The sequence below is a fragment of the Montipora foliosa genome, chromosome 13 (genome assembly GCF_036669935.1).
Source record: "Montipora foliosa isolate CH-2021 chromosome 13, ASM3666993v2, whole genome shotgun sequence".
NCBI classification, from domain to species: Eukaryota; Metazoa; Cnidaria; class Anthozoa; order Scleractinia; family Acroporidae; genus Montipora; species Montipora foliosa.
In genome coordinates this window covers 18,383,921-18,411,578 of record NC_090881.1, presented here as the reverse complement: position 1 = coordinate 18,411,578, position 27,658 = coordinate 18,383,921, and the positions used below count along the sequence as shown (strand labels likewise).

General features: G+C 40.9%; 2 protein-coding genes across 6 annotated transcripts in view; one reads left to right on the top strand and one right to left on the bottom strand.

Annotated features, from left to right (window-relative positions):
• LOC137982206 (muscleblind-like protein 3) overlaps positions 1 to 1,862 on the bottom strand; it is a 32,983-nt gene extending 31,121 nt beyond the window's left edge. For 3 of the 5 annotated variants that reach the window (XM_068829275.1, XM_068829274.1, XM_068829278.1), the window contains exon 1: positions 1,706 to 1,862. In XM_068829275.1, the coding sequence (XP_068685376.1) occupies positions 1,706 to 1,758 (53 nt within the window). In that variant the 5' untranslated portion in view covers positions 1,759 to 1,862. Of the gene's footprint in view, positions 1 to 1,294; positions 1,451 to 1,705 lie in introns of those variants that run through there. The other 2 variants (XM_068829276.1, XM_068829279.1) reach the window with 2 other exon arrangements.
• Positions 1,863 to 25,228: 23,366 nt separating this feature from the next.
• Positions 25,229 to 27,658, top strand: part of LOC137983912 (leucine-rich repeat and calponin homology domain-containing protein 1-like) — a 29,999-nt gene continuing 27,569 nt past the window's right edge. The window contains exons 1-2 of the mRNA XM_068831071.1: positions 25,229 to 25,454; positions 25,564 to 25,711. Coding sequence (XP_068687172.1) covers positions 25,319 to 25,454; positions 25,564 to 25,711 — 284 coding nt within the window. The 5' untranslated portion in view covers positions 25,229 to 25,318. The remainder of the gene's footprint in view (positions 25,455 to 25,563; positions 25,712 to 27,658) is intronic.

Here is a 27,658-nt window from a genome sequence, read left to right as displayed (position 1 = left end):
ACAGATATTTTTTTCCTTTAGATTTTTCTTTTTACAATAAAAAAAGTTATAATCGTTGTGGTTAACACTGATGATAATAAAAAAAAATCACAATTAGTTCAACATCACATCTGATCATCACATCATCAGATGAGATCACTGACCAGATTCCCGAAGAATTCCAGATTTCGTGCTTCAAAAGATTTTCAGGCTTTAACAATGAGTACAATGATGTACTTTTTTTTTAATGTGCACATTTATCGTTCGTTGCCAGGTCTTTCACTTGTTTCAGCTCTGTCGAACCGACACAAAGGACTTCTTCCCACCGGAAACTTGATCAGTGATAAATGACGCCGATTCAAGTTTACATTCAACGCTTTTAAAGTTAAAACACTAAAAGAATTTCTTTCTGTGAGATTTTACCAAAGTTCGCTTATTAGTCTTATTGAGGGCCTGAAATAAGACTTAACGAGTCTCTCAACGTTTCTAAAGGCCTTGAGTCAAACGAGGAACGATTCCAGGCATAACCAAGCACTCAACGATTACTCAAGTTCGTTCACGAGTCTTTTCCTCTCACGAGAAGTATCTAAAGACAGAGAATTCCAGCGATGAAAAGATTCTTTAATAATGTGAGTCGCTGGAACTAAATTAAAGGAGTTGTCGACGTTACGTGTTTAAAATTCTCTAGCCTTTCGAAACTTACAAATGAAGAACTACTGTGTTGCTCTGCGAAACGTAACATTGAAATCAGCCGGATAATTTCAGTCTTGCTTCGCTTGATCACTAAGAGGAATTGACAGAGTGAGAGAAATTAAGTCAATATAAACTACCGCGGCACTGCGGCAGCAGTCATTCTTACTCAATTCACTCTATCCGACGCGAATCGTTCACTTCGGCAAAACGCTTCTTTGTGGACGAATATTCTGCAATCGCTCCAAACTAGTTTTACAGAGACTTTTGCTTTAAAACCTGGTTTCTTATAGACCCACGTGTATCGATGCGATTTTTTCTTTTATTCGACCGGCGTTCCAGAAGAAGACGGACCAGCCACTTCCTGTCAGTGAATAGCGAGTTTATGAGAGAAGTTTACGCACGTTTATATAAGTTGTATAAAACAGTTGTTTTGTTTTAGTGACGTTTCCTTACTAGTTATGTCGTACGACATGTTTCGCCTCTGATACTTCTTGATTTAAAGTGTTGTTTATGAAGTTGTTACCGAAAAAAGTTCGTGAACGTTGGCCGTCACAGTTGGAGCTTTGTACGTTGTACATGATCACATAGTTAGGATAAATCTGATATCATGAACCAAGTTTACCTCTTCCACTGTGATAACTTCAGGCTTTTTCTATGTTACTTTAATTCACCGCTGAGAAATTCCTTTAAAATGAAGCTCCAGAGAAGATAGTTCGAGCGAAGCGCGTAAATCGTTGAACTTGGTGAAGACGTGACTTGCCACGCATATCATAAAGTTTACACAAGCAGATATTCTTGGCTCTTACAATGCCCCCCAATTGTTGAAATGTAATTTTGAATTTAACGCCAACGCTGTTAGGCAACGGGTCAAGACATGATTTCTCGCGATTCGGGTAAAACAAAAGGATCTTTCTGTGCGAGTCCAAAGTACTCACACAGGGCATTGACGACGGAGATAAAATTTCGTGTGTAACCCGTTGACTGTTTCTTTACAAAATTAGTGTTTCTGAGAAAGAGACAATTTGTTACAAACCTCTGAGTAGCAAAAGGAATAAAGGATGCATCTTTCGTAAATGGGCCATTCATTCTAAACAGCGGAGCAGTACAGTGTGGTTGAAATTTCTGCTGGGAAGTTTTTTTCGGCTGCCGTTTAAAAGCACGCAAGCGTTGAGGCACAGAATTTTTTTTATCACGGAGCATGCGCGAACATTTGAATTCACATTCTCTGCGGCTTGCGAAAAAGGGCCGCGCCCGAAGACTATCATCGATTATTTAGGCATGATTGTCTTAAAAAACAAATTACCTGATTCCGTGGGAGCTTTAATCATTTTGAGATTTCGTCAAAAAAAAAAAAAATACAAATGTTGTTCAATGCCGCACGGATTTAAATTAACCATCTGACAAGAGGAAAAAATTGAAAAGAAGCAGTCCCGAATATCGAATCGGCTGGAAGTTACTACAAACAACGATAAAAAAAACCCGTTTGTCTCTGTTTCCTTTTCGCTTTAAGCAAAAGAGAAAAATCAGAGTTATTCTTAGTAAATTGTTCTTTGGAAAACCACAACGGAAACGTCGCAAAGCCAAGTGTCAAATTCTCTTTACATGGCGTTTCCTTTTAACTCCGATTGTAAACCGATCTAATCAAGTTTTTATTCAAAATAGCAGTTTAATATATAACTGTAAACATAATTTATAACGATTATTACACGTCCCAGAAGCAGTTACTAAAACATCATAGTGGGAGTGAAACGCTACACAGATTGTAGCCAAATTGCTGGCTTATCGACTACAAACGACGGAATTAACCTGAAAACGCATGAAGACGCGCAAAAACACTTCCGGTTCTTTTGCGTGAAAAGAAAAGCCCTGTTGCTTGAAATTTCGTCTTTAATTTAAAGTGAACTAAACTGAACAAAATAATTATGAGAACACGCATTTAAAAGCTAGCCATAGATCACGCAATCATGGGATCATGTCGCCTTCGAGTTTCCATGGGAACGGGGGCGAAATCATACGCCTGCTTTACTCTAAAACAGGTGTTATTGATTACACACACACACATCTGCGAATTCTGTCAAGTTTGGAATTTACAACAGATAGAGAAAAACGAAGGAAGAAGGGAGAAGGAGGAGGTCATGTTGAAAACTATAAACTCATTGTTATTATATTTTGGGAATTCGGTTCTTAAGATCGCGTAAGCAGTCTTGGTTTTTTAGCACTGCGGAGAGGAAATAAACCAGGTATCTATTGTAAAAAACCTTCCTACCCGGCAAAGATTTAAAAAACAGCAAAGGCAAAATAGGAGATCCGCAGGGCAGAATTAACAGTATTGAGTGACGTGTGAGTGTACAGTGGTAGCGAACGAACGACTCTACAGTGTAAATTGAGGCCTTACAATAAGATTCAAGTTAATTGAATTACTCGTGGAGAAAATTAGAATTAATTAATTTAAAGGTATGGTCGACTAATTTTCCCCACGTGTAATTTGATTTATTCGAATCTTATTGTGAGGTTAGGGTTCAAAGGAGGAAAGGTTACGTTTTTACAAACATTGGCCATGTAGCACTTATCATGATTTCAACAGACTTAAGTGAATAGAGTGTAATGAGAAGTGCTAGTTTTGTACCCCACATGAACCATGTGATCGTTCACAGAGTTCAGTCAACATAGTTGGAAGCTGGGAGGAGCCGGCGAACATTTGATTGACGGTAGCGAAAAACGCATTTGTCGGTTGACCTTTGAATTTGAGAGTCCGCATGTTATTGAAAGGCGCAGTAATTTATCTTTCTCAACTCATTTAATAGAAAATGGTTTAAACCCAGAAGTTACATACCTCGATGGAACGAAAGTGGCTGTGACTGACGTTTCGACAACTTGAGCGGAAATCATTTTCCTCTCTGACTTCCGCTCACGTTGTCGTAAGACCGGACAATCATCACTTCGAGTCCACATTTTACTCTGACCGCTGAATTTATGTGGCTCTGCTTTGAGTACAAATCTAACTGTGATCATCAACTAGATACTACCCTTCAGACAATCTTTGATTGCACGTAACGTCAAGTCGTCCATGTTGGTGTTAAGAACAGTAGCGAAACTGAAAGAAGTCTTTTTGGAATTTGAAGCTATTATTATCATGCAAAACTTAAGCAACATTTAAGCTACATTTTTCTGATGTTTTGGCACCAAGCATGGCTTCTTATCACGTGAGTGCAATCAAAGAATAGCGAACGAGCACGCTTGGGGTACTGTTTTAAATAGTTCTTCGCTTTCGAACCTGTTTGCACAGTAGCAGCAAATATTGCGTTTATCGCGCTAAATATCACTTTTGTTATTAAACGACACTGAAAGGGGCACCCATGTAATCTAACATTTAGTTATACATGTAAGGAAAAGGGTAATGCATCGCTGTTAGGCGCGAATGATGAAATATAGGCAAGCATGGTGTGCGTGATGTTCATTTTAGACAAACGTGCGTCATGATCACCCCTCTTATGTGCAGAAATGCACGTAGTTAGAAACACGCCCAATTTTCATAACCAACACCTTATGCCCCTTTAAGTCTAAGCATTTCCTACTCCTTTCCAACAATAAGGTAAGTATAAGGGGTATCGTTATATTTTTGGTGTGGGTAACGCGTTATTCTTTGCTTCAGGACTGAAGTTTTAATAGGGGACGCTTTATGGCGTTAATTGTTTGTATTCCCAAAAATTATCGCTACTTAGTTTGTAGTCTCCTTTATAAGGGACGTAGACTCGATTGACCAGCCGTTTTGTGCGCCGCGTTCCTCCGCGCACACAACGGCTGGTCACTGGTCCAGACAATTGTATTTTCCACCAATCAGAAAGTTGCCTGCCTGCCAATTACAAAGTTGAAAATAAAATTGGCTGGACCAGTGACCAGCCGTTGTTTGCGCGGAGGAACGCGGGTGCACAAAACGGCTGGTCGTTGGTCCAGCCAATTGTATTTTCCACCAATCAGAAAGTCGCCTGCCTGCCAAGTACAAAGTACACTTGCGACGGGTGCTACGTCACTGACAAACGACGCGTACCAGTGATCCATGCCAGCCGTTAGTTGGGAGGAGGATGTTAACCGTAATCACAAAACGGCTGGAAATCGAGCCTAATAGAGACGAGGCTGTGATTAAAGAAAAAGGAAAAAACTATAGATCATCGAATTAAACTGAGATAAAAAGGATTTGGAAGGAGGAAAGAACCGCGCAAAAACGGGGACATAAAGATTGAAGGAAAATAATGCACCTTTTTTTATCTTTCAGAAAACATTCATCATGTACCATGAGATCAAGTGCCAAGACCCTGAAGGATGAGTCCTTTCTAGATCAGCCAACGGTGCGCAACGATCTTTGCATGGACAGTCTTGAGAACCTTTGTATTGAAATACGCAAACCTCGCTCTAAATCATTTATTGTTGCTACGTGGTATAGACCACCTAATTCGCTTGTTGGTATATTTTCACCTTTTGAAGAGTTGATTGGGAAATTGGATTCCCTTAATACTGAATTCTACCTTTTAGGGGATCTAAATTGCAATATGGCCGCATCCCAGTTTGACAGCGATACACGCAAATTATTAACTATCACGGATGTTTATGGTCTTCAACAACTCATAACAGAACCAACAAGAATAACCGAAACTTCTGCAACATTGATTGATTTAATTTTTACTAACTGTCCTGACAAGGTGTTATGCTCAGGTGTGCGTCATATTGGCAAGGACCTTTTTGGTCGTAAACAGAAAACTAACGGAAATTGCAATTCAGATAAATTTAAAAAGGAAACCTGTGTTGTCGGCTCTTAATCAGCCATTGTTGAAAAAACATCACCGCTTAGTGTATAAGCCAAACACGTACCGGGTCAAAATGTCATCATTTACAAAAACAAGTTTTGCAATTCAATTGACGCTAAACATGATCAATACAAGTGACGCTGAAACAATCGGCGTTAAAGCTCAAATCAATTGAACTTGGCAACTGTAACAGGAATACAAAATATCCAACAAATCCGACCTCACTTGATCTTGACGCACGAGAAGAACACGCCGGAACAGACCAAAACGCTTAACAACTATTCTCAATTATGAAATAATGACAGAGCAAGCCGAAGTGCTGACCTCGACGGCCGAGACACACGCATGTTGTTTTCACTGTAAAAAAGTTTCAAACTAGCTTAAAGCGCTCAATCGTAGGTCACTTTTACGTTCTTTTGTTTTTATGTTAATTAGACCTACTGACCTCATTTTTTGGAATTTGCTTGTCTTAGCGAGGCTAGAAAGGCTTATTGGCATTAAAACAAAATATTTTTTTCTTAGTTGAAAATAAAGTTCTGATTATTATTTTAAAAGTTAATAATAAGAATAACAATAACAATATATTAAGGGGTAGGCAGGGTGCTTTGCTATACTTAGGGAAGGACGCCCCTGCCTTTCCAGCTGGGTAGAAGGGTGAGTGAAGGCCTCTGCTTGCCCGCTTAATTGCCCGTCAGTGGCAAGTAATTTGCCTATTCCCTAAAGGTGTTGGTAAACGTTCCCTGTCAGCCCGAGGACTACAAAAAAAATCCTTCTAACACTTGTGCTGTCCTTTATCTTAATTGGTTGAGTGAGTCCAGAACACACAACTTGAATGTCTACAAGGAATTGCCAAGTCTAAAAACAAACAGATCACATCTTCAAAATTCCAGCTATTGGACTGACGCCTATAGCTTACCTTAACTGGTTAGCTTTGCGGAACAGACCCTTATAATAGTCTGATACAAGGTGTGATGTTTATTAAGGAAGCTAGTCACCAGCTCAGGATTATATATGCCCAACCAATGGAATTGTGTACTCGACGCTGTGGTATAAAATGGCATATTCTATAATACTTTGTGTTTTCACTTTGTAAATGCCAGCCACTAATTTTCATGGGACGTGTGCCCACTTTGTCATGATATGGCAATTTGCGCTAAAAAACCTCATTGGCTCACTCATGAGTTAATTTCCTCAATGACAATGAAATTTATTTTAAGTGTCAACGGCATTTAGCGCTGGGAACTAATTGAGGACAATGTGAGTACAGAAATCAAATCAACTCGTTGGTTGGTTTTTGAGGAGAGAGGAAAAACCCCTCGAAGAAAAGTAGAGAACCAACAAACTCAACCCACATATGACACCAAGTCTGGGAATCGAGCCCGGGCCACATGTACATCGGTGGGAGGCAAGTTCTCTCACCACTACACCATCCCTGAGAGGCAAGAGGAAAACACTGTTAAGCCCGGTTTACTACAGAAAAATTTCGGCACGGCTCGTGTGAAATTAGCACGGGTGCCTAAAAAGAGCTCGGTAAACTTTGTTTACACTACACCACTTTTACCGTATCAAAAATACCGTGCCAAAATTCTTGGGCTCGGGTAAGTTCTCTTGTAGACATGCGCAGTTCAATTATAATCAAGAACGTCCGCGTGATTTTGGTGGAGAATGAGCAGCCATCTTGAAATATTCGCAGAAAAAACCGCTAGCCTATATGATTTAAGGCTCAAATTTGGCCCTTTAAAGTGTTTACACTACTTGTTCTATCCGAACCGTGCCTATTTTTTCAGCACCCGTACCATTTTTACCCGTGTTCGCACTACCTCGCCGAAGGTCCCAGCACGGGTCAGAATTTTGGTTTAACACGGATGAAATTTGGTACTGACTGGTTGTTTACACTGCAAATTTTATCCAAGCCGAACCTTTTTTTCTGGGACCCGTGCCAATTTCACCCGAGCCGTGCCAAAACATATCTGTAGAGTAAACCGGGCTTTAAATAGAACAGGCCAGGGGCCAGTTTCTCGGAAGTCCCGAGAACTTTTCGGGTCCGAAAAGCCATTTGTGAAAAACCCCAGCTTGTTGGGGGTGCAGGGATGGTGCAGTGGTGAGCGCACTCGCCTCCCACCAATGTGGCCCGGGTTCGATTCCCAAACTCGGCGACTCGGCGTCATATGTGGGTTGAGTTTGTTGGTTCTCTACTCTGCACCGAGAGGTTTTTCTCCGGGTACTCCGGTTTCCCCTCTCCTCAAAAACCGACATTTGACTTGATTGATGTTCATTGTTAATTTCAATTTACAGTGTCCCCAATTAGTGCTTCAGCACTAGAACGACTAGACACAAATAAAGTTCCTTTTCTTTCCTTTCCTTTTTTGGGCCGATCTTTTGACATGTTTTAAAGGTAACAAAAATAGAAATGACTGCGAAGTTTGACGACTTAAATCCTTTCCGTTCTTGAGATACAAACGGAAATGTGACACCCGAAGTGGCCCGCAAAGTTTCGGGACTTTTGAGAAACGGGCTAACCAGCGTTCAATACCATGAAAACCTATAGGTTTTGATACCTCTTAACCAACGGTTAGCGCTAACCATGCCTCGAGCAACCGGCCCAAGAACGTTGAACAAAAACAGGCGAGATTTTCGTTATTCTCATATGAGTGGAAAACTGACAGCTATGTTTTTTTTAGCTCCTTGACAATGCTATTAACGAACCAAAATAGATATTTAAGGAGGAAGTTTGAGAGCTGAAAGTTCACAAATAACGAACACGGAAACAACAACCCTTTCTCTTGTACGATGATAACGGAAGTTCGGGATGAGATCCAATTCGAATTTGGCATTTTTTATTACGAAAGCAAGCTAATAGCACTTATGGTATTTTGAAATTCATCAAATGCAGCCGATTTTGATGTAAATTTTATAAATGACGGAGATTTTGCACGTTTTCTTGGAGATGTTCCTTACGATATTCACCACGTTAGCTTTTTCATATTATCAAATAAACAACCCGCTTTTTGTGTGCATGAAACTTCAGGACTAAAAAACCCATGCAAAAAAAAGATGGACGTCCGTGCAATTTACTATAGTTAAAAACTACTATGCTATGGCAAGAACATCAGTAGTTTATTACTTTGCCCCTGACTAAGATGGAATGAAGATTACCCTTGGGAAAAAATGTAAATTGTTGGATAGTTTCGTTGCATCGACAACGAGTGCGACTTCGAGTACGAGTTCCGGGATTTTGATTATTGCGCACCCGTACTGCGCAGCCCGGCGTGCTCAGTTGGTCTGCGACGACTTTACATCGGAAAGTCGTAGCGGTAAGTATGAGTTTGTCGAAAGGAATTTGCGTGTGATTTAAAACTGTTTCTTTCAGTTTAAAGCAGTAATAATCATATACTAACAGCCCTCAAGTGTTGGGTAAATAATTTGCGTGGTTTTCAAGGCAGAACAGCAGTTTAATTAAAAAGTTGATATTTTGCCAAAGATTTGGTGTGGTTTTCTGTATACTGGAACTCGCATTATACGCTTACTTAAATACGTAGACTTCACGTAAAGCACGACTTCGAGAACGAGTATGTATAAGTTGTACTTGTTCTCGTACTTGCACCCGTTGCCGATAGTAACTTTCTCTAGTAAGCTTCCTAATTTTGTTAAAGGAAGAAACGCAAACAACACAGCCGTGTCTCAAGACTGTTTTAGGGGGAGGGGGTGGGGGCTTTACGTCATTTAGCTCGATGTGGAAAGGAAGTTGAAATTGTCTCAACATTGTTCTCCAGGATTACAGTTTACCGAGTGGGATCAACCCTTTCCTTATTACTGAAATACAATTGACCTCTTTCAGCACACGGTACATTCACGAGCGCAAGCATAAACAAATTTGATCAGTAAAATCATTTCCTGTGGTTCTGAATTATTCTGTTGGAGTGGTGGTTTCCCTTGAGTTGTCAAAACCTCCCCAACTCTTTTTCAAAAGTGAGCGGGATTGTTTTTGATCTCCCAGCCAGCTGTTATTTCTAGCCACAGGGCTGTTCACTCAAGGAAACCTTTATAGAGTATCCCATACCTTTTCATAATAATTGTACATTATCTGGTTAGAAAGATTTCGGACTAAGCTTGGACAGCCGTGATACCAGGCAGGTGGACAGCGAATCCTGCATTCAAACGGTTCTCTAATATATTTAACAACCGTAGGCGCTTTGCAGGGCTATGCGATTAATTGAAATTAAAGTTCGACTAAAAATCGCTGGACCAGTGGAAAGGTTGTGACGTGGACATGGAGAAGGAGACGTATGAATGTTCAATTAATTATCTGTTTTCAAACTGCATGTATAGTCGTCTGCAAACACGACAACACACTTTGGTCAGACAAAGGAAAAAAACAACTGTCCACGGGCTGCCGAAGGATTGCTTGGGAAATGTGCTGTGCACATGCGTAAAGAGCTACACTTGTACCGTTTATGGCTGTGTTTATAGACAGCTATTTGAAGTTGAATACACTTGCTATCTGTATTCAAGGAATCTGATTCTACAAACGCTACCCTTGATAATTCGTACGACCTTCTAGGTGCTGTAATATGCTTCTCGTCCAAGTAAGATCTCATCGTTCCGTTCAGTTCATCTTTTTTTCTGGTGAAACTGTTTCCTCACTGGGTGTAAATGAACCAACGAACACCGAACAAAAATAAATGAAACAGGTATGATAAAATAGCCAAGGCAACTTTTTATTAATTTATATTATTAGTTAATAGGCAGTCATCAAAATATGACCACGTAAAGTTAAACGACACTTTTGTGGCGCCAAATGCCAACTCTCTTTTTTCGTTGAATCATTGGAATGGGTCGTGTCTCTTAAACCCTGCAATTTTCATCTTCGTGTCTTTCTAAGCCATTTGAATAGCCAATCATCGAAATATGACCTCGTGAGGTAAAGTGGCACTCTTGTGCCACCAAATCCCAACTCTCTCTTTTCACCAAATCATTGTAACCATTCGTATCTCTTGGACCCTGCAATTCCTCATCTTCATGTCTTTCTAAGCCATGTTAATAGCCAGTCATCAAAACATGACCACTTAAAGTTAAATGACACTTTTGTGGTGCCAAATGCCAACGCTCTTTTTTCGTGGAATCATTGGAATCGGTCGTGTCTTTTAAACCCCGCAATTTCCCATCTTCGTGTCTTTCTAAACCATGTGAATAGCCAATCATCGAAATATGACCTCGTGAGGTCAAAATCTCTTTTTTAACCGAATCATTGTAAGCATTCGTGTCTCTTGAACCCTGCAATTCCCCATCTTTATGCCTGTCTAAGCCATGTAAATAGCCAGTCATCAAAATACGACCACTTAACGGTTAAACAACACTTTTGTGCCACCAAATCCCAATTCTCTCTTTCCATGGGATCACTGTAACCATTCGAGTATCTTGAACCCTGCACTTTCCCATCTTCATGTCTTTCTACGGTTTCTAAGCCGTGGGAATAATCACTTCTCGAAGTATGACCTAGTAAGGTCAAATGGCTCTCTTTTGTCACCAAATCCAAACTCTCCTTTTTAATTGAAGCGCTGTAATCGGTCGTGTCTCTTGAACTCTGTAATTCCCCCTCTTTATGTCTTTCTGAGCCATGTGATTGGTCAGTCGTCGAAATATGACGGCTTAAAGTTAAACGACACTTTTTTGGCGCCAAATGCCAACGCTCCTTTTTCGTCGAATCATTTGAGTGGGTCGTGTCTCAAACCCTGCAATTTCCCGTCTTCGTATCTTTTTAAACCATGTGAATAGCCAGTCATCGGAATATGACCTCGTAAGGTCAAAATCTTTTTTTTCACCGAATCATTGTAACCATTCGTGTCTCTTGAACCTGAGCCATGTGATTGGCCAGTCATCAAGATATTACCACTTAAAGTTAAACAGCACTTTCGGCCACCAAATCCCAACTCTCTTTTTCCATGGGATCACTGTAACCATTCGTGTCTCTTGAACCTGCAATTTCCCATCTTCACGTCTTTCCAAGCCATATGAAAAACCAGTCATCAAAATATGACCTTGTACGGTCAAAAGACACTCTTGTGCCACCAAATCCCAACTCTCTTTTCCCACCGAATTATTGTTACCATTCGTGTGTGTCTCTTAAACCCTGCAATTTCCCATCTTCATGTCTTTCTACACTTTCTAAGCCGTGGGAATAATTATTTCTCGAAGTATGACCTCGTACGGTCAAAGGGCTCTCTTTTGTCACCAAATCCAAACTCTCCTTTTTCATTGAATCGTTGTAATCGATCGTGTCTCTTGAACCCCTCAATTCCCCCTCTTTATGTCTTTTTAAGCCATGTGATTGGCTAGTCATCGAAATATGACCACCAATAGTTAAAAGACACTTTTGTGGCGCCAAATGCCAATGCTCAAGTCTTGCTAGACTTTCCGAGCCATGGAAATAATCATTTCTCGAAGTATGACCACTTAAGGTCAAACCACACTCCTGTGGCACAAAATCCAAACTCTCCTTTTTCATTGAATCGTTGCAATCGCTCGTGTCTCCTAAACCCTGCGGTCTTCCACCTTCTTGTCTTTCTACGCGACTTAAAGAGCCAATCATCGAATTTTGACTTCGTGTGGTCACGTACAAACTTTCATCGCTCGTTACAGAGTTGCAGCTCTTCGGTACCTCATCACAAGTTGGGTCCTTCCTGAAAATCGGAAGCGATGTCAATATATATCATTCAGAAAATAGCAATAAAGGGAACTTTTTCTTTGTAAGACAGGATTTGACACTAAAGGTTCTACACAAGACCTAACATTTCGTCACTAGTGTCTTCATCAGGTGCAATCTAAGGCTGAAGTAAGAGTCCTTTCATATATTCAATGATTGGCGTTCTCCCCTTTTAACGCGATGCAAAAATGTTTGGGGTCTAGTCGTCACGGTTTAAACTGAGCGTGAGTGGAATTTAAGTTCTTTGCGAAACTTCCAAAAAAAGGCGTTGATAGTACCACCGGTTGGTGGTGATAATTTTCATTACCCCGCGTAATTGTATGCAGTTAGTTTAGCAACCATGTTCTGTGAGGATGTGTTTTCAAAATGGTGTTTGGTTGGTCAGATGTATATGTTTTCACAATCATTGTAGCCTGCAAAAAATCTCTCTCCTCCCCCAGCCCCTCGAGAGAACTTGCCGATTGATTGATTGATTGATTGATTGATTGATTGTAGAGTCTCCACAATCATTGCACGGTATAGAGTAAATGGAATCAGTTTGTTGATCCGTTGGTACAGGATCCTTAAGCGTCAGGAAAGGGTTTTGGGCAACTCTAGATATCGACTAGATAATGTTGTGGCTTGTCTAAATTCTCAGTCTTGATGAGCTCTGCAACCCTTACATGACGGTACGGAATTACGGCAGACCCTTTAACCGAGTCCTCGTTTCCCAAAGAGTCATCAGAAGAGACAGTTACATTCATTATCCTTCAAGCCATAGTGGCTCGAAATCATGACTGATTATTGACATGAATGCAGTATTAACCTAAAAATACCTTAACGAACAAAATGATATATGAAATGAATCATATATTGAACTGCTGTTATGAAATCAAGTGACGCTATGATCCTCACAGTTATGAACTCAATTTTAGCAATTGCGTAGAGAAGCCTGAAAATTTCAGGACTCAGTCAACGAAGTTTGACCCCGTGACCTCGCGATGCCGGTGTGATTCATTTCATATATCAATTCGTTCGTTGATTCATCAGTGGCTTCATCATGAACTCAGTCGGTTCCAGCTCGCACCGGCATCGCGAGGCAGGGGCGGATCAAAGGGGAGAGTGAAGGGGGTGCGCAGCTCCAACCCCCGAAATGACCTGTGGCTTTCTAATAAAATTGGAATTACGCAAAAAAAACCGTCCCAAGTCAGCTACGCCATTCCTTAGTGGTGCATCCCTCGTAAGAAAAATCGTGGATCCGCCCCCTTTGAAGTCCTGAATGTCTCAAGCTTTTCTACGCAATTGCTAAAAAGGCGTTCATAACTGCGAGGATCATAGCTTCACTTGATAAATAGACCTCGTTAAAAATTGTTGCTATTACAACTTTAGACTTCCTATAATCAATGAGATTCGAATAGCTGCTACCAACTCAAACGAATAAAACGAATTCAATATCAAATTGATTCGCAAGACAGCACTAAATATTAAAAAAAACGTCTTTTTCAAATCTTTTACGCTCTCGATACAATTTACTTACAGGCTGAAGAAGGTCGAGCTGGCAGGTACGGACGAAGCTTCATCAATAGAATCTAGCAAAAAGAAAAGACATTTACATAAAGTTTTCTAAACAAGGCCCGAAGTCAACTCAATGATATATTCAAGGAAAGAGAACGCTATCTCACCGCAGATATCAGAATAGTTTCACTATAGCTAGTTAAGGGCATTCAAATAGAGGAGGTAAATGTAGTAGGCCTTTCGATGAATGCATTTCCACAGAGACAATGTAACACTTGTCGGTTAACGTTGATTTCGCTACCAGACCGTTTCGCCAACAGTCAATTCTCCACTAAATATTCGACTTTTGTCGGAGCCTATTGACCTAAGGCAATTTGGTTACGAGTTGGTTGATGGCAAGTCTTTCTGGTGACGAGATGACCGTAAGCCCAATCATCGTAGTTACCTTCTTTTGTTATCCATGGATGCCTCAGGATCTGCTTTAATGTCGGACGATTTATTGAGTCAACATTTAGCATTGCAAGTATCAGGTTCTTTGCCTCTGTTGGAACAAAAACAAAACAGTTTTTGCCATGGAAAGCTATAGTTTTAAGATATGCGTTGGTACTGCTGAGACAGTGCGACACAGTGGTAAGAGCGCTTGCCTTGAGATCCGGGGATCCCAGGCCCAAGACCCGTTCTGACCACTAGTTGAATTTGTTCCTTGGTAGTCCCCTGGTTTGACTTCTCAGCTGCACTTGTAATTAAACAGCCAACTACAATCATAGACAAAAGTAGTTGGGAAGGTTATGCAAAGGAACCACACCAGAGCTGTATTTCAACCCGCTTCTGTTAAAGCTCAAAAGAAATAGTTTCACTTTCTCTTACATAGCCCCCCTCCCCCCTATTCAATGTTGGAAGGTAACTCAACAATTTCACACTGAAACCATTCAGTTTTGCACAACATTGAAGGAGGGGGGAGGGGAGAGAAGCGATGAAGACTTCAAAAGTGCTAACCTTCCCAACAGTTTTGTCTAGGATTGTAGCTTGCCTCCGACCAGTTGGTATTCTTAACAGTTGTTGTTGAATTACTGATAAATTTTCGAATTTAATCCACCATCTCGATTTTTACAGAGGAAATATACTTTCAAGACAAGACTGCAGAAAACATACGTCGATGATGAGTAGAGCATTAAGAGCAGAGTTCAGATTTACCATCCCCTTAAAATGCAACTTTCAGTCACGGGACAGTTGCGACTAGAAGGGTCCAAGAACCTAGTTAATGCCCCGAGTCTGGTCAGTGACGAGAGTGGAGGGACGAGCAGCATAGCACCCGAACTTCTAATCGGAACGACAAGGGTTCGACTCACGTTTAGATCTCCCGGATTTTTCCGAACATTCTCGAGTTATCATCGAGAAAGTACATTCCCTCATGTCAATTTCGTAAACACATTAACCTTGTGAGATATAGTCAGGAAGTCTGGGCGGCCTTCTTAACGCCTGCTCAGGATCAAGAAACGGCATAGTCGAGGCGATCATGTTAACAAGAATTATCCCCAGTGTCCAGACTGTGGCCTGGCAGATGTCATACCATCCAAACCTTACTAACTCAGGCGGCATGTACATTCTTGTACCTAAAACGCGAAGAAATAGCTCAATAAATGAAATATTCCCCCGGTAAATGTACACATATTATACCTATATCAGTGAAAGATGCTTTCCAGATAGCCAATAAGGATCAATTTGATGACCGAAAGAGGGTATGTTCGGACCACAGACATTCCCCGGGGAAGGGAGGGACGTTTGAATATCAGAAAGGTCGAAGAAGGAACAATTTTCAGTATTGCGCATTATGTGACTAAAGGAAAGGTCTTACTCACCACATTACCTCCTACCCTTACAAATCAGATTTCGTAGTAGAACAAGTAAAAGCGGTCCATGATTACAAGAAAGACATGCTATGGACTTCTCAAACAATCGCTGTTCTTTGACGTTTGCTAAATTTTGCGCCATCTCTCACCTCTATACTTGTCGCAAGGTTCGTACTGTAGTTTTGAAGCCAAACCAAAGTCAATTATTTTGATTTCATCAGTCGTCTTATCAAGTAAGATGTTCGCTGGCTTGAGGTCGCGATGCACAACCCCATTTTCCTCGCAACAGATAGTGGCTTCTAGGATCTGGGTGAAATACCGCCGGACTTCGCTTTCTGTCAGTCTTCTCTCGCACAGAACTTCATACAAATCCGAACAATTTTCTGGTCTTTCCATTACGTAGACGAAATAATCCTTCAATGTTATGCCTTGATAAAACTTAATGACATGACGGTGTTGAACTTTGTGCATGAAGTATACCTCGGACGGTATTTGTTTACCATTAACCTGAAAGCACAAGAGTAATATAAGAAATATAAGAAGGAAATTGGGAATCAGACGCCCTTTAAACATAGCGGTTGTTTGCGAAAAAAAGTACAGGAAATGCACAGTAAAATCGAATTTTTAAGCCCGCCGGAAAGAGCATCCCACACTAACCCATGTTTTCGTAAGTATCTCATGTATCCCTTAACCCTCATTTTAGTGTATTCAAAACGGCAAAGAAATAGTCTTTTTATGTATTTACTCGGAACCGCTGGTCGGTACAACCAGACAAAGTCTCCGCCTTACATCTGCCGTCCTGATGGCCTAATTGAACAAGGCGCCTGTCCGCTGAACTGGAGAATTTAATTCGAGTCTTCTTGGATAAGAAATAAATAAATAATATCCTAAGCTCCATCTCACCGTGAAATGTAGTCGACCCTCATAACTCTGATCCCGAGGGCCAGACATCACAACTCTGTGAATAGTACCCTCTTCACACCGGTCTCTTTTCTTTTTTTTTTCTCACTGAACTAAACTGGTCATCATTGGAGCTTAGAAGGAAATACCTCTGTTTGCTTCAGCTTTACAAGATAATTCATGGCTATTCTGAAATTAACTATACCGCATATGTGGATCTGACTGGCCCTACAAGAACTAGAAGTAACCATGACTTTAAAATTAGGCCTAAAGCAGCGAGGACAAACTACTTTAAATTTTCATTTTTTACCCGTTACGTTAATGACTGGAACTCGTAACTAAACTCAGTTATGTCCGCTTCTAGCGTAAACTCGTTTAAAACTTTACTACTTAATTATCTTTGTAGCCTGCAAGCAGGCTCTTCCGTTGAAAATGGCGCGCGGTCGAAATATAAGGGCTTGGGCTCCTCTCCCGCCTAGTTACCAAGCCCTTATATTTCGACTGCGCGCCATTTTCAACGGAAGAGCCTGCTTGCAGGCTATTATCTTTGTAAATAGATAGTTCTTTTATTTTTCGTACACAAATTAAAATGTGAAATTATATATTAGATATAATATTCTTATTTGTTTTATCTTTTATTTTTGGAGGGCAGTTTTTATATGGGAATTCAGTTTCCCCCTATTGCTTTCCTTTACCTATTGTACTTTTGCACATATATTTTCTTTTGTACATTGGTAAGAAGCTTTATTAAACTTAAACTTAAACTTTTGGGCTCGCTGGCTTGACGAGTACGGAAAAATAGACCTCTGCCATGGGTCGAAATCGGGTCGATACTTACTGTGTTGAGCATGCGCAGCGGTTACTTAGCGACCGAATCGTTACCTGATACTTTATGTAGTTTGGGCTCACTTAACAACAGCGCAATTGCTGTAATGTGCGGGACACAGCGGGCGTGCGGTTTGAAGGGTTGTGGACGGCGGTTGGATCAGAGTGAGTTTCGACCCATGGTAGAGGTGTCTTTTCCCGCACTCGTCAGCCCAGCGAACGCAAAAGAAAGGAGACCTCTTCTAGCAGGGAAATAGCCTGCTTGCAGGCGGTAGAAGTTGTGTCGCCCCGAAACACTATCAGACGCCATATTGGAAGAGCGTGGGATAGGTCTGGGCCCCGTGTCCGGTTTTTTCGACAGTCCAACCGCCTGCGTGCAGGCTAGCAGCGAAAGTACCCTCGAAAAATAGACAGAAATACCCGTCAAGTATATTTAAATCTTTCCATAGGGACATGACGAGCCCTTGCTGAATACAAGACTGTATCAGTACATCAGACTTGGGGCTCTTAAAGCGCACATCGTGACTTGCGTTAAAGAAAATGCGGACATCAAACTTTCCTTCGTTATTGGGACAAGATACTGATCAAATTTTAGTGTTTTTTCTGCGTATCGAATAGCATAGCATTTTTCGCAAAAGCTAACTTTAAATTGTGTTGTACCTTTATAAAATCCGTCACAGAACTTTTTGAAACGAATTTAACTGCCACCTGCAAGAGGAAAAATAAATCAATATCGTTATTTTTTGTATGTTATTTTTAGCTGCTATGAGTCGTCCGTGACGTCTAACCCAGACGTAAGTAGGCCTGTCCCGGTTGCGCTGGAAAAATTGCAAAAAAGGTATTTCAAAAAGGGCAGAAGAAATGCTCGAAATTCAGAACTGGTGCCACAAATTTTGAATCCTTTGCTAGGAAATTTTCATTAGTATGCCTATTTTTTATCAAAGAAATAGCCTACCTATGAAATAGAAATGATCATAAAACTAAAACCCAAAAGTTTTTCGAAAAAAAAACTACTTCAGTAAAATAAATTTCGAAAACTGTCGTTATTTCAAATTGCTTTACAACAAACGTGTGTTCACTAATTCAATTGCACGACCATAAAAAAAACCCGGAGTGCTAAAAATTGTTCTTGCAGACAAAATGTTGCTCTAAGCTTGCCCTAAATACCAAGAAAGAGCTCAGGTGGTTCGCAAAAAACGCAAAAATGCTCAAAGTAGAAAACAGTGCTTCGATTATCGAAGATGCTCAAAAAGTACCCAGCGCAATCACGACAGGTCTAGACGTAAGCATAAGGAGATTGACATTCAGTGGGAAACTACGTACTCGTCGCTAAAGTCTCAGCGAATTCCTTGAATAAGTGGAGCAAAAAGTTAATTGGGTAGTGGGAGAGCGCTGACCGAAAGAATCGAAGGCTCCTGAAAAGAAGAAGGACAAACGGACACGCGCGGGCTCACGCGCGGTTGTTTCTGTTTACCGTTTGGCTTGCATTTGTGCTTGCGTTTGTGCCAAGAAAACTCAAGAGGCAAGCAAAGACGCATGCAGAAGTTACGGTGCTCGGAAATAAGAACTCTTTTCCAACTATCTCTTCTTCAGGAGATGGAACCTTGTGCCTGTTGACATGGAAACAGCTACCACTCCGATTCATTTCTGGAGTGGTGTATGCGTGTTTGCGCGCTCTTAACTCCCAACACTTAAGCCTCGCGCATGAGAGGGCTTGTTTTTATCTATATCTTTATTTCAAACCGTTTGTACCTACCTAGTTATACGATAGTTCGTCCATGTTTTTCTAAACGAGATGGAATAATCGGAAAGTTCTAAGACAGCGGAAATTAAGTTGTAGTTCAAGTATCCACGTCCTCAAAATAAAATTAAGTACGATATCACCGTGCAATACAACCGCACTTCATGGCTAACAAGAAATGAGTGATCTTTCTCTTATTTCCTGTGTTAGCTTTATTTATGGTTTGTTCATGTTTTCTATAATCATTCGTTCCTATAACGCAGAACTTACCGGCAAATTATCAGCCTTTCGAGTGCCAGCAACAACATGACCGAATCCTCCTTTGCCAATCACATGCCCAAGGTCATAATCAACGAATTTCTCTGCAGATAACGAAAACATCTTTTAAGACCTTCATTTCATAGAAAACAGGTCATTTTGACTCTACGGTCATTTTATCTGCTCTAACATTAGTGTTTTTTTTTATGTTTAAGACGGTCTCCATTTTTTTCTATTGAAATCGTTAAGTTGAATTTTAGGGGAATAAGTCTTTCCGAAACAATGATACCATTTCCTGCGTGAGAACAGCACGGGAAAAATACTGATGTAAGGGATATGCGTACCATGGCAGCTTTTTATACTAGAGACGCATAATCTGTCCAGACAAATTATGCGTTTCTCATGTTAATCCGTCTAGTGTAAAGACGGGGCGAAATATATAAGACGCATAACCCGTCTGGGAAGAACTTGGGCAAACTTTTTTTTGCGTCTGCTAAATTCGTCGAGTATAGAGACGGGCACAGGACCCATTATGAGTCTGGGCGAACTATTTAGTTTAGTGTGCTTTCAAGGACGTGCTAAAGCTAAAAAGAAATCAAAATGTAGGTAATAAAAATACATTCAGTACGTGGCCTCCATGTTCCATTAGATCTTTTCCTTTTGTTGTTTTTTTTTTCTTGTTAAGAACTGCTGTATCTGTATGAAAAGTAAGCAATATTCTTCGTTTTGGCTAACTAGATTAAACATAGTTAATTATGATTATGACCGGCTCTGCAAACTTACTGTGCTGACAAAGTTTCTTTATAATGTCTGCTCGTTTATCTTTCTTTCTGCGTTGGCCCTCAGCAGAAAATGTACCAGAGACACGCGAGGTGACTTTCTCGTCCACGTTTTTAGTGAACTTCTTCCTTAGCTAAATGAAAACAATAAGTACGTTAACTCTAAAAAGGTAACCAGTCTTATTCTTTCACAGCCTTTTGCAAAGTTTTTTCTCATGCACCTGGGGCTCCAGCACTGGGACCGGAATAGCTACTATGGAGAGTTTAAAACCTGGGCCCGGTTTTTCAAAAGTCGATTAACGCTAACCATAGATTAAAAATTAACCAAGGAGTTTATTTCTCTACTCCCAAATGCTGTTGAACGCTGATATTCGGCAAAACCTTACATTAGAAGAAGTCAATCTTGAAAAACAAAATTAAGCAAACGAAACTTTCACCAAAAGGTGGAAAATATGAAACAAAAGTTTACACTAATCCTGGATTAAGTTAATCGGCTTTGGAACAACCGGGCCCTGGTTTTCACCGGCGACGAAAAAACAAGAGCGCTTCAGTCAAGTTACTTCACCCTGAAAACAGCCTGAAGCGAGCATAAGCACAAGGGCAAGAATCCTTTCTGCATGTGCTTATGATTGCGTTCGCTTGCGTTGTGTGAAAACGGGACGTAACGCAAGCACAATGCAAGCTTTGATGTACGTCCAGTGAGTAAAAAAGACCTGTTCCAGATTCCACTTGCAGCGCAAGAGAAAACATGGAATTAGTGAATATTTGTCTCTGCGTCGTGTGCTTGTGCTTGCATTATGGTTCGTTTTCACTTGACACGAATATCTTGTGCTTGCTGCGTTTATGCTTCGCCTGGTGTTTGGGTCGCTAGCTAATGAAAACCAGAGTTGAGGTCCGAAATGTGGTCGTCAATGACAATGCCATGTTCAAGGCCTGGCCAAACGCTCGCAACATTTCAACGCAACATCTTGCAACATTGTTGGGCACAACATGTTGCGTACGTTTGGCCACCCTGTTGCGATATGTTGCAACAATGTTGTAAGATGTTGCGTTGAAATGTTACGAGCGTTTGGCCAGGCGTTTAAAAACGATAATATTATCAATGAAAAGAGGGAATAATCGTGCTGCACGTACTTCACGCATTTTTGCACATATTTTTCGGTACTTTGCGTAAAGACGACGTGAAATCACCAAATAGGGAGTTTAAGCAAAGACGACTGCTACGGCTACGGCAACGCCACAAAGCAAGAATGCCATTGGTTAAAAAAGAAAAAATACTCGTGCTGCACGTGAAGCACGAATTTCCGTGCATTTCTCTGCCGTACTTCACAAAACAACAACGTGAAATCACCAAATTTTAGGTTTTGACGACAACGTGAGCATATAACAATGAAACAGTCATTTTCTGTTTTGACTTTAAAACCCTTCGTACTCATCCAGTTACAGGATAGACAGTTCGCCTGTATTGTACAAGGTGAACAAAACGGAATAATCGCGAAATATTTTCGATAGCGCTAAGTTATATTTTGGACTGACGTTTTCGTTGCTGTAGCCGTCGTCTTTGCTTAATTAAACTCCCTAATGTGGGGTTTTAGCGACAACGTGACCATGTAAATGCGAACGTTTCATTCTCTGTTTATTCTGAAACCGCTCGTACCAATTTATTTTTAGGATACTTCGCCTACATTGTAGGACGCGAACGATCGAGGCGGGATCGTGAATCACCGAAGACTTACGATGTGACGTTTTCGCCGACGTCACCGTCGAAGATTTCAAGTCCCTACAAGCAGTAATGGACCGGATCATACATGAACTGAGAACAGAAATGTTTTGATTGCCGGAATAATTATCAAAGTTAAAATGAGTGAATTGAACGGTTGCATATAGGAACCCTAAGAACAAATCCAAGCTTTCGAGACTCGAAACTGACTAAAAAATGCAAGAGAAAATAATATGGTTGTACGAGGAATGGTCATGCAGATTTCCTCACTGTAATGTACCACCTCGTGTTAATTGGCCGAAAATCACCTCTTCCTTTTACACCCTGGTTGTTTTTTTAATATTTTCTTAAAAGGTAGGTAGGTAGGTAGGTAACTTTATTTCTACTCGGTTGATGAGGCACTTAGGACGCAGCTCTTTACAACCTCCAATTTCATTGGATCCCTTTAGGACGCAGCTCTATTGTATTTAGGGTTGGGGTCCATAGTTTCTTTTGTATCGTTCTTTGTGTCCATTGTTTTCTGAACCAATTTCGAGAGCTGTGTGGCGGCTCTTATGAGGTTAATTAGGCCCCTAGCTGTACATGCTAATCTATTTAGAAGACTAAATTAGGAGAAATCATTAATTATGAAGTGCGCTCGTGGGGACGAAATTTGGGTTCTGGAATACGTGAGGGAGTGTATGATGTTTCCGTCAGGAATAGTAAACATCCTCGTATATGCAACACGTAAACTGTATGTTCGCACGTTTGGTTAAGTAACAATATTTCCGATTCGTATCAGGCGAGTAACTGATCTACTGATCAACTTGCAGTTCGTGAAGTCTCGTTAACTAAGTGTCACGCTTTCCTTAACTATGAAAACCACTAGGTAGTCTTAAGATAACCGCTTTACGATGCTCACACTTGCTCAGACTACTACGAAAACCACGAGCTGCGCGATAATCTTTGCACATCTGAAGTATGACAACATTCAAAATGGCGGAGAAAATTCAGACGTTCGACGGAAAAATCTCAAAAAAAGGTCACACTTACATTACAGGACACTCAGAATTATGAACTGCGTTCTCCTTCGTCGAGCGCAAAAAGAGTAACAAGATAAGTAGTTCTGAGAGAAAAGATCAATAACTAAAATTTCTAACTACATTAATTAAATAAACAATCCTAAATCTTTCAAAATTTCACAATTGGAAAAGATTTACAGTAACTTTTAGGAAGGATAGAACATTTTTAATTTCTCGTGATTAAGCACCAGCTAATTGTTAGATATCAAACCAACGACTGTACTCGCGACAGCGAGATCGCCATTTATTACGGACTTAAACACCTCAGGATCGTGATGGCAAGAATTAGTTTGGTTATCATCAGCACAGTTGGACAAATTGGCACGACAGATGAAGAAAAATTTTAAAAAGGAAGGGCCCTAAAACTGTGTCCTGGGATACACCCTTAGAGAAAGCATCTTTCGTCCTGACCCGCTGGGACCTGTATCTAAGGAAACTGTGTAAGACGGCCAGGCCAGATGGAGAAACACCGTAGGACGAGTGGCTAGCTTCGCAGTGTGCAGATTATGTGGTGTCATGTCAAAAGCTTTACACAGTTCCATAGAAACTGCGCCAACTAGATTCTCATTGTCAAGTGCGTTCCTCCAGTCCTCCTCCGAACGTAGAAGTACCGCCTCACAGCTGTAGCCCCGTCTCTACGCAGACAGGAACTGTAACAACATGATTTAATCCATTCACCCCTAAACCGGCCATACTTAGTATTTTACTCTGTCTAACGCCAGACAATTTTACTCCCCAGTGGGGAACCCCCAGGAGTCAATTAAAAGAACCAGAAAGTTGGCATGCAAGACACTGCTCAAAAACTTTATCCAGAGTAAGTCAGATTTATTGTGAGGGTCGTCCTTTTTGAAGATGGGACAGATTTCAGCGAGCTTCCAGGCAGCCGTAACAGAGCCAGAGTTAATGATCTTGTTGATAAGAAAAGATAGCAGATCAACAAGAGCATCAGCGCCATCCCGTAATGCTGTGGGCGGTATCTTATCATGGCCAGTTGCCTTTTTTTGGATCAAAAGACTTGTAAGTATAAGTTCGACTTCAGGTGGACTTACAGAACAAAACTGAAAAAGAAGTCAACTTTCCTTGTCCAGGTTAAATCATTCTAAGAAACTTACCTTTTGGAACGCTCCACGCAAAGCGTTTTTTACTCTGTTCCCCTTCAAGTCAACGTTTCGCTCTACGTTTTGATTTTGGCGGGAAGGCGGACACGCTTTATTCCGATTTAATTTATGTTTTCGCAAAAGATACATTCCGATTTTTTTTTTCAATCCACTCTACACACCACTGCAAATCTGTTTGCTACTGACGGTTGCCATGGTAGAGTTTAAATTTACCATTATTACACAACATTTGCGCGCGCTTGTCTGTCTTCCACCGCCCCAGTAGCTCGCGATCGCAGGAGAAACCTGCGCATGCCCATTGTGCCACTGTGCCGCTGTGCCACATACTACGAAAGTTACCGATTTGTGGAATGGGCCCGAATTACTGAGTCATTGCCCCACCCGCTTTCGCTTGTAAATAGTTCAAATTCTTTGAGAGGTGTTGTGTTCGACGCTACTTTTTAGGCCAGGCCACAAAACTTACACTCAAAGTAACAGCAAGTCCATAGTTACACTTGCAACCTCTTCGTTGGACAATAACAATTTTATCCATTTTTTCCCTGGGACTCATGATTTGGAAAACGCGGAAAAGGAATTTCATCAAAATGTTTCCCTGAAGTGTGCTGGGCAGTCACTCAATAATTCGTGCTCATTCCGCAGATCGGTGGTTTTCGTAGTATCTTACTGCGAACTCAACCATTTAGCTTCCGTGCAAACAGAGACCCTTCTATCCTGGCTTTCAGGAAAGCCAGATCTCATCTTTGAAAAACGCGCATCACTCTCGAGAAAGAGCGAAGCTACTCTCCAGGAGTCCATTCCATTACCTTGAGCCTCCATACTTATTCCGTCCTTGAGTAAACCCTGTCCCATATCTTTTTATTTTTAGAACTGCTATATCTTTTCATCATTTTTAAATACCTTCGTGTTTCGGGTTTGCTGCACGTGATGTAATCAGTGGCCGACCATTGGTCGAAAACCCCATGGGATTTGCTTCTAACATAAAAAGATACGGGAAAGGGTAATGGACTTCTGACTCAGTCCCAACTCTAAACTTTACCTAAAGCGCGCTTGAGTTTGGCCAGGGACCCACGAGTAGCTCTTGGTTGGCAAAGCTGACCCGAAGCGATGGAACCGAAAATTGTCCTCGTCTTGCGCACGTCTTTGCTCGTGTTTTCAGGCGACTTTTCTAACGTGAATAGATTTAAAACAAGAGCCGGAAACAACGGCCAATTTTGTTTTTTTCTGCGTCCGTGTTGCGTGTCTTTGGGAGTTCCTTCACAGGAGGTTCCTGGGATGCGTTTTGTTGACATGCGCAATGACGGCACGAGGAAGAGGTCCAAGATGTCGCTTAGTCGGCGAAAGCGACGTCGTTTGAATGGGAGCGCCAATATCTTTTTATAAAATGTAAACCCGACAATGTCGGGAAACATGTCGTTAGAGAGATGCTTCAAGGAAGCAGAGGAAACTGGAAGGCTGAATTTAAGCCTGAAAAACCTCCGTGATTTTCCAGACCCTGCAGAAGATTGTGAGCTGATCGATGTCATTGAAATAGGTCCGTTGGAAGTTCTTTTTCTTCCTTGTCGCGTTGTCATTGATTTTATTTCGTTTCAGCAAAGAGGTGGCTTTTATATTCTTGCTGTATTTCTCCTTTCGCACCGCAGATCTCTCTAAAAACAAGCTTTCAGAGTTCCCGGCTGAGTTGTGTGATTTTGTTATGATCGAGAGAGTGGACTTGTACCACAATGCTATACGAGGTGTTCCAGAGTCGCAATTAAGCGAGCTGAAATTCCTCAGAGTGCTGAATTTAAGGTGGGTTACCTAAGCAGGAAAAAAACCCCGATCTCTTCCGGGTAGTAGACAACCTATAAATTAATACTAAATGAAGTTCCTATAATTGATGGGCAGTTTACGAATCGCGATTAACCGGAATTATGCAAATATGATATAGTTAGCTTGAGTTTGAGATTGTGTAGTTTAGTTTGAGAGTGGAGCCTTTACGATCTCCAGTTGTCATTAGATAAGTTCTGTTTACTTAGCGTGGAATTTTCGTCAGAGGCCATTTTTGTTCATCACAAAATTTAATAATTACAATCAAATCGATCGTTATGGAATCCAAAATATGCACAGTGTAAGCAATCTTGGCGCACAAAGTGAAATGAAAAGATACTTAAGTTTCTTCTTACTGTTGCGTTTTAAGTAGTGTCACCCTCCTGATTATTTCTAAGGTATCCAGTAAAGAGACTTAAAATTTAAATTGGATTAGTTTCAGGGCATAATGTATGCTGAAGTGTAAATGTTACGTAGTCAACTGAAATTATGTTGGGGGAGTTTAAGATGTCAATTTCAAGCCCAGGAAGGAAGGGGGGGGGGGAACTACCTTATAAGGGCTTAATGGGGACGTGTGGCCAGCCAGGGTATGTTTTTCGGGATTTTTGTCTTTAACAGGGTATCGAATTTATCATTTTTGTCTTAATCAGGGTATTGATTTATCAATTTTTGTCTTAAACTGGGTTAAATGTCTTAAACAGGGTATCAAAAATCGGAATTCTGTCTTAAAATGGGTAGGAAAATCAGCGATATTTGTCTTAAACAGGGTCTGGGTATGAGGGGCGGCGCCGCACCTCCCCAACCAGGGATACATCGAGTACCCCCCCCCCCCCCCTGCTGCTGCAGTACCCTTTCAGATTTCTAATTGCAAAAAAATTTCTTTGAAACTGTTGTGCCTGTTGATTCATCTATCAAAATGTATGGGCTGTCAAAGCTCCATCGATCACATTGAAAACGTCTCGAGGAATCGAATCCGTATGCTGTAGGAACTGTTGGCTCCAGTTGATAAATGATCTAGATCTCCACGGCAAAAAAAAAACAACTGAATCTCAATTTTCCGTAAAAGAGCATCATTTATTTTAACTACACTTGAGGTGTAATTTAGGAACAAAAGAGTAAACAAATGTAAGCGATCGATAGACACTTCATCGTCGGCCCGTGTGGCCGTGACTTCGCCATGGCCAATGTTAATAACCAAGCGATTGAATACATTCAAGTTTCATGTTTAACATGTTAATTTTAACACTTACTTCGAAGAAAAGTTGCATAATTTGCAAAACAGACAAGTTACGTCCAAAACAAGAACCGAGACGATGACACGTGCACGCCCGTAATTAATATCAACAGGGTTGCAGAAACAAAAATATAACATACTTTGCCTTTGGATTCTCTGTCATTTCACTCACGATAAGCAAACTAATGCTTGAAATTCACTTGGAAAGCATGCAACAAACTGAACTTCGACTGAAATGTTTTATTATCACTGGCGGCAGATCGGAAGTGTCGCCGATTGTCTCACGTAAAAAACAGCTCAGATTATGTCACGTAACATGTGCGAATTCAAAACTGAACTTATGAAGCTGGACATAGTGGTGACAAAATGAAATTATTCGACTACAAAAATCCGAAAATAACAGCTTACCTTGAAATTCCAGGAACTTGATCATTTCTCCGATATGAGAAATGGGAATGTTCAATTTCCTTGTGAAATACGCCGTTCGCATGTTTTTTCTGGCATTCGTAATTTGCATAAAGATTCAATTTTTTTCTGCGTCCTACTGGACCCTTTGTTCGATATTCTATGCGTCTAAAAGGAAAACGAGTGCGTCCCAGGACGCAATGATGCACTCTGGATACATCTCTTACATGGTTTACAAGGGTAGAAATCTGGCACTTCACATTACCCTCCAATAGTTAATTCTAGCCAAA